General features: G+C 43.4%; 2 protein-coding genes across 6 annotated transcripts in view; both read right to left on the reverse strand.

Moving 5' to 3' along the window:
• Positions 1 to 13,728, reverse strand: part of TM9SF3 (transmembrane 9 superfamily member 3) — a 60,310-nt gene extending 46,582 nt beyond the window's left edge. The window contains exons 1-2 of one of the 2 annotated variants that reach the window (XM_062606700.1): positions 13,508 to 13,728; positions 2,136 to 2,331 (exon numbers count right to left, since the gene is read on the reverse strand). In XM_062606700.1, the coding sequence (XP_062462684.1) occupies positions 2,136 to 2,331; positions 13,508 to 13,720 (409 nt within the window). In that variant the 5' untranslated portion in view covers positions 13,721 to 13,728. The other variant, XM_062606701.1, reaches the window with a different exon arrangement.
• Positions 13,729 to 14,766: 1,038 nt separating this feature from the next.
• The window catches only part of PIK3AP1 (phosphoinositide-3-kinase adaptor protein 1), a 51,257-nt gene continuing 46,979 nt past the window's right edge, over positions 14,767 to 19,044 (reverse strand). For all 4 annotated transcript variants that reach the window (XM_062606697.1, XM_062606695.1, XM_062606699.1 and 1 more), the window contains one exon: positions 14,767 to 18,215. In XM_062606697.1, the coding sequence (XP_062462681.1) occupies positions 18,161 to 18,215 (55 nt within the window). In that variant the 3' untranslated portion in view covers positions 14,767 to 18,160. The remainder of the gene's footprint in view (positions 18,216 to 19,044) is intronic.

The raw sequence follows: 19,044 nt of genomic DNA on the forward strand, positions 1-19,044 counted from the left end.
TAAGATCATCCAGTTCCAAGCCCCCTGCCATGAGCAGGGACACCTCACACTAAACCATGTCACCCATGGCTCTGTCCAACCTGGCCTTGAACACTGCCAGGGATGGAGCATTCACAACTTCCTTGGGCAACCCATTCCAGTGCCTCATCACCCTTACACTAAAGAACTTCCTCCTTATACCCAATGTAACCTTCCCCTATTCAAGTTTTAACCCATTAGCCCTTGGCCTATCACTACAGTCCCTAATGAAGAGTCCCTCCCCAGCACCCTTACAGACCTCCTTCAGATACCATGAGGTCCCCACGCAGCCTTCTCCTCTCCAGGCTGAACAGCCCCAACTTCCTCAGCCTGTCTTCATACGGGAGGTGCTCTAGCCCCTTGATCGTCCTCGTAGCCGTTCTCTGGACTTGTTCCAACAGTTCCATGTCCTTTTTATGCTGAGGATGCCAGAACTGCACACAATACTCCAAGTCAAGTCTCACAAGAGCAGAGCAGAGGGGCAGGATCACCTCCTTCAACCTGCTGGTCATGCTCCTTTTGATGCAGCCCAGGACACAGTCGGCTTTCTGGGCTGCAAGCACACACTGCTGGCTCATGTTCATTTTCTCATCAACCAACACCCCCAAGTCTTTCTCCACAGGGCTGCTCTGAATCTCTTCTCTGCCCAACCTGTAGCTGTGCCTGGCATTGCTCCCACCCAGGTGTAGGACCTTGGACTTGGCATGGTTAAACTTCATGAGATTGGCATCAGCCCACCTCACAAGTGTGTCAAGGTCCCTCTGGATGGCATTCCTTCCCTCCAGTGTATCAACTGAACCACACAGCTTGGTGTCATCGGCAAACTTGCTGAGGGCGCACTCAATCCCACTGTCCACGTCACTGACAAAAGTGTTGAACAAGACCGATCCCTGAGGGACACCACTCATTACTGGTCTCCAGCCAGACATTGAGCCATTGACCACAACTCTTTGTGTGTGGCCATCCAGCCAGTTCTTTATCCACTGAGTGGTCCATCCATCAAATTGATGTCTCTCCAATTTAGAGACTAGGCTGTCATGGGGGACAGTGTCAAACGCTTTGCACAAGTCCAGGTAGATGACATCAACTGCTCTACCCCCGTCCATCAGTTCTGTAGCCCCATCATAGAAGGCCACCAAATTGGTCAGGTAGGATTTCTCCTTAGTGAACCCATGCTGGCTGTCACCAAGCACCTTGATGTTTTTCATGTGCCTTAGCATGCCTTCCAGGAGAATCTGCTCCAAGATTTTGCCAGGCACAGAGGTGAAACTGACTGGTCTGTAGCTCCCTGGGTCATCCATTTTCCTCTTCTTGAAAATGGGGGTTTTATTTCCCTTTTTCCAGTCGTCAGAAATTTCACCTGACTGCCATGATTTTTCAAATATAATGGACAGTGGTTTAGCAACTTCGTTTGCCAGCTCCTTTAGAACCCTTGAATGGATTTCATCAGGTCCCATGGACTTGTGCATGTTCAGGTTCTTAAGATGGTCTCGAACCAGATTCTCTCCTACAATAGGGCTAAGGTCTTCATTCTCACAGTCCCTATGTCTGCATTCCAAGACTTGGGTGGTGTGGTCACAGTATTTGCCAGTGAAGACCGAGGCAAAGAAGTCATTAAGAATCTCAGCCTTCTCCAAATGCACGCCTATGACGAGTTAGAGCCAATAATATAAAGGTATCTCTCAAAGGTGTTTTAAATTAGATACTAACCAGAAGGATACAATAATTAACTTTGTGTTAAGGTATAACTTTCAGGTGCTGAACCCTTGCTACTCCTTTCCAACTGCATCTTCAGAATTGGTAAACCAGAATAACAATTTCAGTAAATATATTTTTAATCATTCATATACAGAAACCTTCATTTCACTTTATAAAAAGTCATCAGTTACCTGAGAAGCATGTATCTGCTGCAAGCGTCTTCTTTAAAGGGCACACAGATGAAAACTACTGTAAACTGAAAAGTAAGGAGTAGTAGACAACCTTATGGGGCAGCTCAAGTAACAATATAAAATACACTCGGTTGCTATCAGCAACAAACTTACAGTTCTAGTTCAAAAATGAAGTTTTAAGGGTTTGTAATTTTTTTTAAGAGACTAAATGCACTTTCAATTGCTTACCTTTAAATTTTATGTCAAGACCACTAAATTCCAATTCAACTCCTTGCAGTGCTTCTCCTAAGGTTTCGTGGTAATGGCTGATACTTTTTTTTGATCCCACACAGAAAGGAAGGGAGAAGTATTTGTATGTTTCTTGGCGATTATGGTAGGGTCCTACTGTATTCATCCACAAAACAACTTCCTCTTTATCTTGGTACTGAAAGACAAAGTTATTGAGTTAGATGACAAGCTCAGCAGAATAAAAATATTCAACATAATCTCACATTCATATTAACTAGCAAGGCAGGACTGTTCAATCACAGGCAACAGCTATATTTAAAGACAGTTGTGTATTTTTGTCTTTTGGGTGGCTTGAGATTCTAGGAAAAGATTTTCGGTCTGCTTTCCTACAAAAACAAAGCTGAGTTGACTGTATAGTTTAGTAGAGCCTATCCCTGAAGTACCAGAAGAGAGGGATTCATACAAATTTAACAGAGAGGCAAAAGATACAGTGAGCAGAAGTGGAGAAAAGCATCAGTTTCAAAAATAAAACAGCTTTTACAAATTCTGTGGAAACACGCAGCAGTTAAAAGCAGAACACTGCCTATCTCCAACGAGATAAACAAAATATCAAACTAAAATCTTATTAAACAAGATCTTAGCAAAGAAATCGGGCAATCTACCCGTGGTGTCATGTATACTGTATTTTCCTCAAATGCAACTCCTTTTGATGTTTATAATGGTATAAATTACATTTAAAATTCCCAGAAGAGCACAAGGCCTCACAGGAAGCACTAAAATGAAACTGTCACATACCTACAAGGGACAAAACACTCAGACAGAAGGACTATTCTGATGTATTTTCAATCCTCTCACAGTGAAAAAAAAAACCAAAACAGAACAGCAAGGAGTCTGGTGGCTGCCATGAAATTCTTTCTGGGAACACTCACCTTTCACTCTCCACAGCTACTGTTAGCTATGAAAATTTATTCCTTGGCTAGGAGCTAGTAATCCTTTTCAAGCCCTTATAACTTTTCAACAACAAAAAAGTCCTTAAAGCCATTAATCTATCAGCATTCTAATCCTGCATGAATTTACAAGATTTAAGTGGTTTGAAATCACTATTTGTGCTGTATCTGACTGCATCTGGATGAGGTATCCGGTTTGCTGGTTACTACAAAGCTTCCCTCACAACACACTTTCTTCACCTACTATAATTTCAACAGATTAGGAGGGACACTGATCTAACTTTTAAGGCAGAAAACACTTAATAATAACAGTACGCACCTGCAAGTACAATCACCATATAAATCCTGACTTACTCTTTTTTTAAGTGCAGAAGTATAAAGTACTATTTTAAGACCAATACATGTACACAGAACACGCTGGAGAGGAAAGTCAAATGTTAATTATCCATAACTATTTCATAGCACACAGCTGAAATACTGAATACAGCTTTGCATCTCCCTTTTTAACAAATGAACAAAGGTTCTTCAACTCCATTTATTCTGAATTACCACAGTCATACCGACAGGTTAACTCACAAATAATTAGCTGCACGTGGTATGCAATAAACTCTTCAGATGAGGCATTTAAAAGTCAAATTCAAGGATTTAAACAAACACGCTTCAGGAAATAATTTAATTCCTCTACACTAAAACATCATCTCTATTACAAGCATAGTTTTTTGTGTTACAAAGGTGCACAAGGGTAATTCAAGCCTCTTATGTGAGCCATCTCCAACAAGAAACTTCAAGTATCTTACTAATTTCATTCTGAGCTGTAGCAGAGACCAAACACAGCTTCACAAACCTGCCTGTTCGCAGAGCACATACTTTGAAACATTTCTGACAGGTACAGAATGTCACAGAATGGTGGGGATTGGAAAGACCTTAAAATTATCTAATTCCAACCCCCCTGCCATGGGCTGGAATGCCTCACACTAGACCATGTCGCCCAAGGCTCTGTTCAGCCTAGCCTCGAACGCTGCCAGGGATGGAGTATTCACTGCTTCTTTGGGCAACCCATTCCAGTGCCTCGCCACCCTCCCAGTACAGAACTTCTTCCTTATATCTAACGTAAACTTCCCCTGTTTAAGTTTAAACCCACTACCCCTTGGCCTATTGCTACAATCCCTGATAAGGCATCCCCCTCAGGTATCCTTGTAGGCCTGCTTCAGATGCCAGAAGTCTGCTATGAGGTCTCCAGTCAATGAAGAAACGTCAATGAAGAAAGAAAAACAACACAGAAAGAGAAAGTAGACATTCCTCCTCTAGACCAGCAACCAGAAAGGTTATACCTGTACAGCACAGCTGTCGAACTTCAAAGTTGGGAATGAAGAATGAAAGAAAGATCACAGTTCCAGCTCCCTCAGCAGCAGAAACAGTGGAAACTGCACAACGATACCACCTCTAGGTCTTGCCAATGTAACAACAGACAAATTGGTCCGTATCTTTCTAGTCTGTTATTCCTAGCCCATCTTCTGTTTCTTTCCCTAACAGCTGCAGAAGGTATTTTCAGTCATGTCTCAAAATGGTCTTAACTTGTCAAGAGCCTACTTTGGCATTACTCCTTGCAATGCAATAGCTTACGTTAGAACTGAGCTATGTCTCTGCCCAACCTTCAGTAACAGAATATGACAACATCATTAAGTCTGTAAATTCATCTTTGTCAGTGCCTGAATAAAGCAAGTACTGACCACTGCTTTAATTAGCGTCTTGTTTCCAACCTGCTTCATACTGAGTTGGGACCTCTCTATTTTTGGAATTATACCAGATCATCTTCAAGTGACAAATATCAACTTCTTAAGAACATATTATTCAAAAATCTTGTTATATTTTCTGACCTACATTGTAATTACAACATCTGCAATAATAAATTTGGCCTGTATTTGTCTCTTATCTGCATGATGCTTAGCCCTCCTTCAGGGCCTACAGGCTTTTCCCACAGTGACTCCAAGATGCCATCAGTCTCCTCTGGAGACATAAGGGATCAGCTAAAACATATGCAAAGAATACAGCCTAGATTTATTACTTCTCCCTTTCTTACAAGCATCCCAGAACACTGTAAGAGAAATCTGTTCAGGGCTGCAACATAAATTATCACAGCACCTCAGCCATCCCCAGCTATACCTCTCTCACAATCCGCAAGCCCCTAGTCATAGCACTTTGCAGTCCATCAGCTGCTCCCAGTGCCCTCACAAAATTAAGAGGTCTGTAGTAAGAAACCCAGTTTAAGCAACTTAATTCAGCAGCCTGAATTTGAGAGGGGAGGAGGGGGTGTCTAGCAGAATCTCAGATTTTCCTTCCCTGTATTTGTCCTGTATATGTCCTAGGTTCAGCAGTAGCAGTCATTTTTCTAAGTTTTAGTAGCTGGTGCAGTGCTGTGTTTTTGACTCTCAGCCGGAGAACAATGCTGATAACACTGATGTTTTTAGTTGTTGCTAAGTAATGTCTACTCTGACCAAGGACTTTCTGAGTCTCATGCTCTGCCAGGGAGGAGGGGAAGCCAGGAAGAAGCAGAGACAGGACACCTGGCCCAAACTAGCCAAAGTATTCCATACCACAGCACATCATGCCCACTATATAAACTGGGGGCAGTTACCTGTAAGGCTAGATCGCTGCTCGGGTATGGCTGGGTATCGGTTGGCGGGTGGTGAGCAGTTGTATTCTCTTCCCTTGTTATCTCCCTTATCATTATTATTGGTGGTAGCAGTAGTGGTTTTGTGTTACACCCTAGTTACTGGACAGTTCTTATCTCAGCCCATGGGAGTTACATTCTTTCGATTCTCCTTCCCATCCCTCTGGGAGCAGGGGGAAGAAGGGTGGGGAGTGAGTGAGCAGCTGCATGGTTCTGCATTGCTGGCTGGGCTTAAACCACGACAGTTGGGTTTTGCTCATTACCCATTATAAAGATGATCCTTCACATTTGAATATATTGCTGTCATGACATATCTCATCCTACCCTACTGGTAGGGTAATTTAGTGGCAAGAACTCGGGGCTATCAAAAGGTTCACATTTGTGGTGGTATTACTGCCTTCACAATATCAAAGCACCTACAACAAAGAACAGTGTTGACACACAGGAAAATAATTCTTATTTAGGCAAGACAAAGAACAAGTGCATCTTGTAGGACTGTTTTGTCACCTCTCTAAAAGGACTTCTAGGTTCAGAGAAGGCAAGCAAATATGCAAAAAGGTCACATTATGAGAGAGATAACATAAAATACACTGCTAAATAAAACCCTGGTCACAAGGGGAGCCACAGCACTCAGGTACACTCTAGCAGTGCCAGTCAGATATTGGTCAGCACATTCGTTGTCAGTCTTGCAGTAGTTTCAACTTCTGTCATATTCTTTTTTCATCTTCCTTCAGCACGAGGGTGGTGAGACACCAGAGTAGGTTGCCCACAGAAGTTATGGATGCCCCATCCCTGGAAGTGTTCAAGGCAGGTTGGATTGGGCAGGGATGGAACTAGATGATCTTTAAGGTTTCTTCCAACCCAACCCATTCTGTGATATGTGGAATCTGCAAACCATGGAGAACTTGGAATCATAAAAACCAGGAAGAAAATTCCAGCTCTGTAGCTCCATCTTGCATTCTTGGTAGAAAGAACATACAGAAGAAACTATTCTCATTTCATCAGGGACTGATCAGCCTTAGACACACTGGACAAAATGACAAAACCAAAGAACCCTGAATTTTCATTTTTACGGTTCTGATATTGGCTGATGAGCAACTGTTCAACTGTACCCTCTGAGCTCTGAACACAACAGAGCAAATCAAAATCCTATTGCCTTCTGTTAACCTTAGTAGGCAAGTCAGCAATAACTCATAGTCAAAACCAACACAGAGTAAGACAGGGTGTGAAAAGTCCAATGGTCTTTTTCAGAAATTGCTATACAAAAACAGAAAACTTGCATAACCTGTTGTGTGATTGTTTCCTTAGCTTCTGCTAGATCAGCAGCAAACAAAATACTTCTGATACACTGAGATTGCACCAGATCCCAGAACACGAGAAAAGTATCAAGAACTCCCTGTCAATATAGGGAGGGAACAAGAGAGGAAGTCAACTACGAAGTGCAAGAACATCCACATCAGGTGCTCAACAAGTTAGTTAAGATCACCAAGAACAGCTGTCACGGTAAGAGATGTGAATAAACATTTCCTGCTCTCCACACATAAGAGTCTTCAGACACTATTTGACCCATCACTGCCATAGTTCTTAAACATATTCCTATTACAGCTATATCTAAACTATTGAGGCTTGCAACACAGCAAGTATGCATGTCAAATGGTAAAATAATTTGAAGTAAAAATAATGATCTGCAGAGTTGACTCTAGATAATTTTAGTGACATAAATCTAATATCTAGAGTTACACTTTTGCGTCAATGCAATTTCATCTTCATCCCTTCAGAAAACAAGTGCCAAACATCTTCCTAACATGAAGGACTGACTTGGATGTACAAACTACTGCTATTTCAGAAATTATTTTTATATTTCTTCATTCTTCTTCCTGACTTGTTTACAGAGAAGTAGATGGTGGAAAGGCAGCTTTTCACATGCCAGAATAGGACACAGGTATCCTATTAAGAATATAGTAACTGATAAAGCAAAAAAGATCAACAAATAAGATGCTGCAATTTCTACCCTAGTATACCTCAGCAAACTCTTCTGGTTTTGGTTCATGTGAAGAAACTATATACTGCATATAGCTCAGGAATTTAACAACTTGGTGCCAGAATTCAGAGTTCAGTACTTCCAAACATGAGAGAAGACTACAAAACACAATTTGAAATACCTTTTACTTACTGTAACTTATGAAAAATGTAGTACTTAGCAAGTTTGGCTTTGCATCTTTCTGCACTAAGCTTGATACCAGCTCAGTAATTTCAGTAACTATATGGAGTATATAATGACCTACTTGAGCTATGCAAAATCACAAGGGCAGCCTGAACAAGTCTCAGCATCAACACAAGTTACCTACTTTCTGCTAGTACAATCTGAGTAATGGGAGGCAAACCTTCAGACACTTTTTTCTGTAACTGACACCCAGCTGGTGGAGGACCAATCTGCACCTCAAGTGTAACCACATATCAGCTACAGCCCTCATGGCAGCTGGGGCCATCTGCTCCAAAGCAGCAGAACACGGTCACGCTATCTGTTCAGAGCACTGGGCTAGAGACATGTTGTGTATGTGCAAGCTAAAATCATGTTAAACCCATCTATACCAGCAAAAAGGTAACACAACCATTCTAGTCTCCTGCAGAATACTAAGCTGGCATGAAGCTTCTGCGGTTTGACCCAATATATATCGACTTCTTCAATGACAACACAACCACTGCTTTAATACAAAAACATATCCTTATGCTTTAAAAACTATTTAAACTGATGCCAACCTTATGAAGTTTAACCATGCCAAGTGCAAGGTCCTACACCTGGGTCGGAGCAATCTCAGGCACAGCTGCAGGTTGGGCAGAGAAGAGATTCAGAGCAGCCCTGTGGAGAAGGACTTGGGGGTGTTGGTTGATGAGAAAATGAACATGAGCCGGCTTCAGTGTGCGCTCACAGCCCAGAAAGCCAACCGTATCCTGGGCTGCATCAAAAGGAGCGTGACCAGCAGGTCAAAGGAGGTGACCCTGCCCCTCTGCTCTGCTCTCATGAGACCTCACTTGGAATATTGTGTGCAGTTCTGGTGTCCTCAACATAAAAAGGACATGGAACTGTTGGAACAAGTCTAGAGGAGGGCCACAAAGATGATAAAGGGGCTGGAGCACCTCCCATATGAAGACAGGCTGAGAAAGTTGGGGCTGTTCAGCCTGGAGAAGAGAAGGCTGCATGGAGACCCTCACAGCAGCCTTCCAGTATCTGCAGGGGGCCTATAAGGGTGCTGGGGAGGGACTCTTCATTAGGGACTGTAGTGATAGGACAAGGGGTAACGGTTAAAACTTAAACAGGGGAAGTTTAGATTGGATATAAGGAGGAAGTTCTTTAGTGTAAGGGTGGTGAGGCACTGGAATGGGTTGTCCAAGGAAGTTGTGAATGCTCCATCCCTGGTGGTGTTCAAGGCCAGGCTGGGCAGAGCCATGGGTGGCATGGTTTAGTGTGAGGTGTCTCTGCCCATGGCAGGGGACTTGGAACTGGATGATCTTAAGGTCCTTTCCAACCCTACCTATTCTATGATTCTATAGCAATACTGAGGCTATTTTCAGCACAGTACATGCATCTTTCTTTTCGTTAACCCAACAGGGCACTCATGATGTGGAAAGCAACTTAATATTCTTTTTGCACAACTGCAGAAATTAGCATGGTAGCCCTAGAAATAAACTCTTTATTCTACAGAACAATTAAGGCTAGATTAAGTCAGGATATAAAAAGCTGCAGAAAAGGATATGAGACTGGAAGGTTGTGATAACCCTTTTTAAACCATGAAAACCCTTTGCAAAAAATGATGGAGGGTCAGAGAGGACTACAACTACCAAATCTTAAATGGTGACTCAGCAAAATAAATTCAAATCAGGATAGCTTCTTTCAGAAAGTATGCCATTTTACTCCTCTTCTCAAGTTGAAGTTTGGAGGGAGGCTTTCCACAATACAGTTCCTTGAACACCAGCACACATCTTTCAAGGGTAAAAGAATCAACTGTTACCGGCAGAGCTGCAGAAACAGGACAGGAAACAAGTGAGGCAGCAAGTAAGACTCAATCAGTGGGTAATATCCCAGGCTTCTAGTCCCAGTACCTTACAGATATTCTGTGAAGCACTGTGACAATACTCGATGTTTGCAGCTCACACTGGTAACCTGAACCCATAAATTGTGGATTTCAGCCCTTTGCTCTCGTTTGGATAAAACAAATTATTTCCAGTAACATCTTTTCATTTAACTCTGAATTGTAAGCCTCACCAAACCATGGCTAGAACTACACCAGAAGGACAGTCTGAACTGTTGTACAAGCAGTCCTTTTACTGCTAGGCTTCCTAGATGCACAAGGCTGTTCAGGCATGCCTCGCCCTGCTTCTGTGACATTTATTTCACCTCTTCAGAATGGAACCACTAGAACTTCAAAAGGAATCAGGCTGCCCATCTACACACAACTTAGTATGCAAAGAGGTATTTTACATGCACAGAGATGTTTTCTACAGTGTTTCTCTAACTGACAAGTTACAGATACTATACAAAAGTCATTATTTTATTATATGCTTGTACCTTTAACATACTTCATCAGACTAAAAGTCCAACAAAAATGCTTTACTCAGTCACTATCAATAAGGAATTTTGCTACGCAATATAGGCTGGGTTTTGTTTGTTTTTCAATGTTTGTCATGTACTCTCATGCTTATGAAGCACTGATAATTAAACTGAAACAATGTTAAAATTAAAATGCTACCTATTGCCTAGATCATTCTGCCCCAACAAAACCCCCAGCATATATCAGAATAATTTTATGGTTTGCATATTTTGTCAACTCCAACAAGTCTAGTAACAGAAGATGTGAAAGCAGAAGCTAGGCAGAAGCCCACCCACCCTGCTTCTACAGCATCAGTATATACTGTGGTAAGGCTAGTAATATCTCAGCTATACTATCTCTTCCACAGGTAAAAGGGCAACTGTCAAAAAATGGTGCAACTATCAGATTACAGGCAAAAACCAGATACATGACACACTCTGAAGCGTGAAAACCAGTTAAAGAATCTGCAAACGAGTTTTCACTTAGTTTCTGACACATTGCTCTGTTGTGGTCTGAAGTTACGGTGCTGCACTGTTTTTTGACAATGAAGATTTTAAATGCTGTGTCAAATCCTAATTTCTCTTCACTTACTAATGATTTTAATCACCCATGTCCCTATCTTGTAATTGTATTTTTACTACTCTTTTCCTAAAGAAATGCATTTTTAAAGTCTATTTCAATTTTAAGATAAAGGATTTAGCTGTTGATCCAATGAAGCTATCCACACTTAGAAACTCCAGGAATACTAGTACAGTCATAGAGCTTCATGTGGAGTCCTTTCACAGTTACCCTTTATAATATTTGCTTATGCAGTCCTACAGTTAAAAAGGACATATATAAAGCACTAACAGCCAATTTGTATTAACAAAATAATACACATTACAGCACACATGTATTATTTTATAAGCATTGTATGCTATTATGTGTTATAGCAGCAGTAAATAAATTGACCTGCTAACACAGAGCATTAAACCTTCAAGTCAGTGCTTCTAGATGCTCGGCATGCTTGGTACAGATAAGGCCGCTCTACATCAGCAGTTAAAAGTAAACTGCGGCACGCCTTCACCCAGAAGCTGCACACTAAGGCAGTAACAAGGAAACAGCAGCACATAATGGTGTGTATTCCTATCAATAAGACTCAAGTCTTAAAATCAGTGAAAATTTACAGTTTGAAGTTACCAAGCCGTGAATTGGTATACTCCTCTCCACTTCCCAAAGGTGAGCAGAGCCTCCACAATTTAACAAAGCACTTTGATTACCAGAAGATTAATCTTCCAACTGCAGTCATATTCAAAACCAAAATTCATTAAAATGCAGTATTTAAGGAACATTTCCTTCAGGTTTTTAATCTCAAAATCAGTGTACTATTACAAAACCTTGTTCATGTTTCATTCATGCTATTAACACTTCCACTCCACTCTCCTGAACAATACTAAAGTACCAAAATATCTAATCAAGGAGACAGCTTTCCAAAAAAACGTAACTGTCTTCCTGCGTCAACTATTCCTAACCTATCATGTGATGTTACTAAACCAGACACCACATGAATGAGAACGCTAAACCAAGAGACAGAGAGCCTCAAAGAGTTCAGTAATTCAGATGAAAAAAAATTACCAGCCTTCAAAACGAATTTGTGATTTCCACTGGTAATTGTTTAGGTAATCATTCAGAAGATCTAAAAACCATCAGAATCCCCTTCTGAAGGGAGAGCTCAAAACCAAATAAATTCAATAACCACTTTATGAAATCCTTTTTTCCCCAGAAGACTAACAATATTAAATGAATAATTAGTAATTACTCAAGTCAAACAGCCTTTAAAAATAAACACAGTGCTAAGCCAAAAACCATCTCACCTCAGCAGATACCCAACACTAAAACACCAGTTCAGCAATAAAACTGGGACTTAAGCTAGTTCAAAGCATCTGTGCTCCTTGAAAGTCCTCAATGTTAGCTTAACTTTACTGTCATTAACTGCAGCACTGATAATTCTCATAGCTTTTAAAAAAATAAAAACAATCCTAAACACCTTTCAAGTCTCACAAATACACAGAATTGGGCAACTCATTAATGACTGCTCACACAAACTACCAATGCTATTTACCTGTTTTATTAAAAACATTTATTAAGCTTACTACACCCCACCTAGAGAAAGTCATGTCAAGAAACCGAGCAACCATTAACCCACCAGGCTTCTCAGGAACACGAAAGTTCTGACAGAAAGAGACACTGTGTTTAATCATGGGCACACTCCAATCCACTCCATTTGCGAGGAAACAGGGATGGTTTTCAGAAAAGTCTGGTGCCAAAATCACATCTCAGCTCATCGCAGACTTCCACCCTCCCACACCAAAAGCCACAGGAAACAACACTCCGATGCAAAATCGTACACTGGTGCTTCCTTCTTAGAGATTCTGCTCGGGTGACATTGCAAGCACTTCGGAACATCTATCCTCACACTGACAAGTGAGCACTCAAGCTATGCTTTTCGCACCCTTTCCCTCCGGGCTCCACGCAGTGCCCCAAGCGAAGCGCTCGGCCCTGCCCTGAGCCCAGGTCCACGCCACCCCCCGGCACCGGCTGTCACCCGGCCGCGGCTCCCCCGAGGCAGGCAGCTCCGGATCGTACCGCTGTGCCGAAGCAAATACAAACACCCTCCCGGAAGGAACGGCCGCTCCCGCAAAGCACAACACCAACAGCCGGGCAGCCCTCTTCAAACAACGCACAGGCACCTGCGGGGTTTTTATCTGCGCCGGGAAAAGGCGGGACGCGCGACCGCTATCTAAGTGGCACCGCGCCCGGCCGACACACGGATGTCCGAACCGGACCACAAACCTCCGGTAGCACTTCCCCGAGCGTCCCGCTCACACCAACTGAGACAGAACATAGCCCACACCTGCCACACGCTGCCAACACAATCCACACAGCGGGGAAGACAAGGAGAAAGCTCCGCTGGGCGGGACCACCCGCCAGGGCCGCCGCCCGCCCTCTCACCCCCATCCCAGGCCGCAGCCCGTCACTCCCCGCTCCGCCCACCGGCCGGGCCGCACTCCCCGGGCAGCTGCGGACGCAGCCGCCCCTCGTTGGCAGCAAGGACCGCGGCCGGGGAGGTCGGGGCGGCGGCCCAAGCACCGCAGGCCCCCCGGGGGAGGCCGGGCACCGCCTCACCGTGTGCTCGTGCTCGTCAGCGAGGGCGCGCAGCGGCAGGCACAGGAGGAGCAGCGGGAGCAGCGCGGCTGCCGCGCACAGCTGCAGCCCGGGCGCCGCCATCTCGGGCCTCGGCGTCCGCGCGCACGCAGCAGGCCCCGCCGCGGAGCCGGCCCGCGCCCCGCCGCCAACGCCGACCTGCGACGCCACTTCCGCTCCGCCCGGCCACGTCATCCGGCCGCACGCCGGAAGCGCGGCACCTACGGCGGCTGCCGGGAGCCAAGCCGAGCGGCGGGGTACTCCCCGCGGGGAGGGGCAGGTCGGTACCTGCAGGCTGGAGCGGGACTGCGGATATAAAGGGAGGGAGACGGCGGGCAGGACCCGCTTGCCCCGCACCGCGGGCATGTTAGACACTAAGGCCTCGATTATCTTTTAATTGATCACATACCGATCAATTAACAAATAAAGTTTTTTTGAGAGGAACGTGCCATGGACTCTTTTCAAGTGCCTTTAACAGTAAGCGGTCCCGTTTCCTACAGCAATTGTACATGTGGGAGAAATCCAGGAACGCCGCAGTGCAGAAAGCCCTGCTGCCCAAGGGCAGGTACCGGGGCGGCACAGACGGGGAGGTCTCAGTCAGCTCCGGCTCGGATAGAGCCTGCAGCCCTGTGTGTGAGCTTGGAACTAGCTCAGGCTACAAGGCCAAAGTGAAAAGCCCAGAGCCAAAAAGCTCATGGCATTAAGTGGTCAATGATACAATTTTTAAACTGAGCAAATGCAAAAACAATTTTCAGAGACTATCGGACATAGTATTTTTTTAAAAGGGGCTAAACAGTCTTCTCAGATTTTGCACACATTAACAAATAGCAAAGGAGACACGCTCAGTGCCGTTACATGCCATCCATGCTTTGTAGAAATGGTGCAAAACCAGATACCCGTTAACCACTAACTACCGTACCCATCCTAACAGTTTTTCCCCTTGTGATCTTACGTTCAGTCTGCCTTCCCTGAATATATTTTAGCAAGCTGTGTTTTTATATGAAGCATTTTCCATGATAGTATATTCAAATTCTCCTGCCTATTTCAGTAGCAGTGTGGTCACTAGAGATGCTTGTCCAAACCCATTCAAAACACGTTTATATGAAAAAACAACCACAAAACAAACAAAAACCCAAAGCAAAAAATTACCTAGTCAGCTGTGATAACACCATATGTTTCTTTCTAGTTGTGTCTCAGTCCAAAACAGAGTAGCTTACCCATGGGAGACAGAGAGAGGAGGCTTCAGCATCTTCAGTTTATTCAGTACTTAAGTCTCACAGTCAACAACAGAGCCAGCCAGAGCCATCTGCTGCAGTGGGTTTTCTGAAGCAGTTGCACAAAGAGCAAATGCTTTCCCCAGGCCAGCCAGCCAGCTGCCACCTGAGCTTGGTGGATGCCCCTGCAGGGGGCCAGGTCATTTACTTTTTACCAGCAATTTTACCTTTTCAGTCCTTGACCTCTAATGTCTGACAGAAACACAGTTCATTCCCGCTCTCCCCCCACCAGCATATTCTTGAGTAATCAGGAGTCTGGTTACATGCAGTTTTCTTCTCCAGTGTCTTCTGATCTTCAGTGTCAGTGCACTTCTCACCTTAGGTGGAAGCAATACACACCACATGCTCACCAGCACAAATGGAAATTACAGATACAAAGACTGCATACACTGAGCCAGAAAAGCCTTAAAGCAACTAACTGAAACCACACCAACATGGAACACATTTCGGCAGTTGAAAAGGTGCATCTCTGATGGTCTTCATAAACCTTAAGCGTCATGCCTGCACCCCAAATGTTTACCTGCATTTATCAGGTGAAGCCATTTCAGAGCTATTCCTTTTCCTCCTTCATAGGGTAGTAGTAGAATCTATGATGGTTGGTCAGTGAAATTCCCAACTGATCCAGAAGAAGTTGGAAAGAAAGATGGGAATGCCAGAGAGTACAGCTCTATCTTCTATATCCCACTCTTAGGCAATGTGGAAGGGGGCTGAACAGACTGCATTTATAGTATTTCTCAGCCCCACCTGTCCTACCTCACCTCTCCTCCAAACCGGACCCCCACTAGCATCTGGTTTTGTCAGACTTTGTCAGCATTTGGTCAGGTTGGACTAAAGAAATATCTAAGTTGCAAATGGGAGAAGGACTGAAAGGCTGCTTAGGAGCTACTTTTCAGTAATTCAGATATAAGCCATCTCACTGTAGCACTAGCAATAAAAATCAAGTTTACAGCCACATTATTAGGATTGTGCAAAGGCAAACGCTCAGATAAACTCCTCCCACAGAAGACATTTGGCTATCACATGCAGGAGTGCAGAATTAAAAATTAGTTGGGCAAGGCAGGGATACCTGGGCTGCTTCAGTCCAGTGGCTTTGAAAGGAAACCTTCTGTGTGATACACTCTCTTATTTTGCCCTGCCCTTCCTGCCCTGTTACAGTTTTCCCCACATCCTACAGGTCTACCTTATGTTGTGCCTGGGAGATGTGGAAGCAGATAAACTTGTCTTATCACATCACCACTCAAGCTCTGCGGCACAGCTGCACCCAGCACTAAGGAGATGGGGAACATCTGAGCAAAACCAGGGAGCTGTGTGCGAACCAAAGCATATGTGACAGCTGAAGACAATCAAGCTGTTGAATTTCCTCTTTTATTTATCCCTGTTTCCTTCCCTTATCCATGCTACTATTTTCCTAATTTCAGCATCAAACCTCCTTTCCTGCTTCTAATTTGAATATTGCTGGGAACTTTGTTCTGTTCCAAGAGCAGCACAGGAAGGCAGCTCCCACCTCACCATTCTCCTGGCTACTGTGAACAAAAAGCAAACTGTCAGTGAGCCTGTAGTGTTGGAGTTACTGGAGAAAGTGCTGAGGTCCTTTGGAAAAGAGAAAAAAAAGGTCACCTCTGTACCTCTCACTATAGACCTGCAGCACAACACCTGCATCCCTCTACCATAAAAGGGAGAGGCTATCTGAACTGCATCTGCAGTCATATTCTGTGAGTTTAATGTGTAGATGATACTTAGCTTATGCCTATCCCCTGAGAGCAGCAGGGGCTTCTCCACCTTCATTCAGTGCTGACTGAGTCACAGTTGCCATCTGTCACTCCTGCAGCTCCCCACACTGACTTTGCCACCCTGCAAGAGGAAGGAGCTACAACTCTTGCTCTCTTACAGATTAAGGAGAGCTTACATGACCAGACAGAAGCTTTACGTGTCCTACCTGCACCCAAGGAATCACCTAATACAGATGTATCTATGTCTCTGTCAGGGCTGGAAGAAGGCATATGGTTTGAAAACCAAGTATTATGCTTAATTCTCTGCCCTGAATCTTATCTTGCAGAATTCCCATCTGCACCACTCATGCTCAAACACACCCCTAATACTTGGTTCCCCAGTGACCAGGATACACACAAGACTGCAAGGCCTGGAAGGAAAAAAAACACCCCAAAACAACCAAAAAAACCCACAATCCAAAAATTTCCCAAAACACCTCACTTCCATCACTCACGTCCCTTGAGATAAGAAATCAAACTTCATTTCTGCTTTATATGCTTTCTGCATTTGGAACACCACCAAACCAGGAAGTTATGTTTGTAAGTCCTCGGGCAGAAAAAAGGCTGGACAAAGCTGTTGCAGATTCACATTACTAAACAGGAAAAGTAGAGCGAGCAGAGTCCAGCTCCAGGGCTGCACACTTCCATAGCAGCAGGCTAACTACATGCCTGGTATTTGTGAGGTGTGCGCACTTATAATTGGAGACTCGCTATATTATTCCAGAGCATAAAGTGAAATGCCTGCATATTGCTTCTACAATGAACACATATAAGAGATGCCAAACTGCTGCCAACTCCTTCCTCTAATTTAAGAGATCAGTCATGTGGTTTCAAATAACAACATACCCACCCACTCCCCAAAAAAGCTTTAAGTACAGTTGTTTTGTGATACAACAGGTCTCTTACCGGCTCCCTTGGGAAATTTCATGGCAAATGTAGCACAAATAACACCTTGACAATGTCTGTTGTCTTCAGGAAGGGAAGAAGAAAGTGAAAAGTGGGTTTTTTTAATGTATTTTGCATACAACCTTGAATAAAGACAACTTCTCAACCTCCCATGGTTTAACGATTGCCGGAGGGAGATTCCACATCTTCTGAAAGGTCAGTATGTTCGTACCCAAAATCTTATACCAAACAGAAGTACATTCAGCTGTTCCTCCTGTAATGAGTGTTCTTCAAACAAAGTCTTTGAACAATTAATTTTCTTTACTTTTTCAAGCATGTTTCAAGGGCTTTGGTAGCAATGCTTATCAGGATTTAGTTTCTAAGAGGACACGTGTTCTTTCTTGGTCAAAAAGAAAGTTTGTGTTGGTGCAGGGCTGCCAAGACACACATCAGTGTTCTCCTTCCTGACCATGATGCTTTTTTTTGAAGTCCCAAAGCACCAGAATTATTTAAATTTAAAAAAAAATGTTATAGAAGACCTAGAAGTCTCAGTGAAAATCATGCAAAAAGTCATCAGAGCTTTAAAGGGGAGGACGGGGAAGAACACATTTGGCTCCCAGTTATAAATAATTTAAAGACAACCCAAAAATATCTGTAAAACACATATAAAACCAGAAAAATCTCATATTCCACAGATGTTGAGAGACTCAGCGACCTCTTGGGGGCACAGGTGGAGGATAAAAGCCTTCACTGCTTACAGGCCTATAAAAAGACAGAATACAAATGAATTTAAAAAAAAAAAAGAAGTAGAGAATAGGGTTCTGGAACAACAAATTGCACACAATAAAATCATAACTAAGAACACTACAAGCAGTAGTCATACAAGAAGAAAAACAGGCTACCACCAATTCAGCAACAAAGCAGATGCCAAAGTACCAGAGCCCTCCTGCACAAGTTATTTCTTCTGCTTTTCAGCTGCAGTAATTCTACTATTACTGGAAAGAGACGCTGTAATACTTGGGTGGAGTAAAACTTTGATAGTATAACAGCTTTCTCCTGAAAATTACATGAAGAGCAATAGGAAGAGATCAAAAGATCCAAAATCTTTATTTTTTTCTTCAAAATAACTAGACAGAAATTCCAGCTATATTCTTGCAAAGCCTCAAGTCAACATTCAGAATTTACTGCACCCACACATTACTAATTACTATTTTAACAGTTGGAGAATTTCAAATAGGATCTGTACTTAGATAAACCTCTGGGGCCTGAACTTCATAGACTTGTGGTTGGTTGGACTGGAGAAATGTTTGTAAGTCACTTAAGTTTGTGGTGGCCAAATCAAGGCAAAACCCCTCAACACCTTTTACAAAACCAGTGCAGTTTTTGCTTTGAGGCCAATCATACATGTAAACAAGTATGCTTTGGAGAGATTTTGTCAAAACTGAAGAAGTCTAAGGGAATGCCAAACAGGAATTCCCTGTGCACTCCACTCTGTATGTTCCAAGAGGATCATCTCAGAAGGATTAGGTACTAAATCTTTGCCAGGATCAGGATGCTACTCCACCTCAGTCAGTCTTACTGTGGCAAGCAT

This window comes from Pezoporus occidentalis, unplaced genomic scaffold (genome assembly GCF_034315485.1).
Source record: "Pezoporus occidentalis ecotype Australia unplaced genomic scaffold, CSIRO_AGI_Poc_V1 ctg98, whole genome shotgun sequence".
Lineage (NCBI taxonomy): Eukaryota > Metazoa > Chordata > Aves > Psittaciformes > Psittacidae > Pezoporus > Pezoporus occidentalis.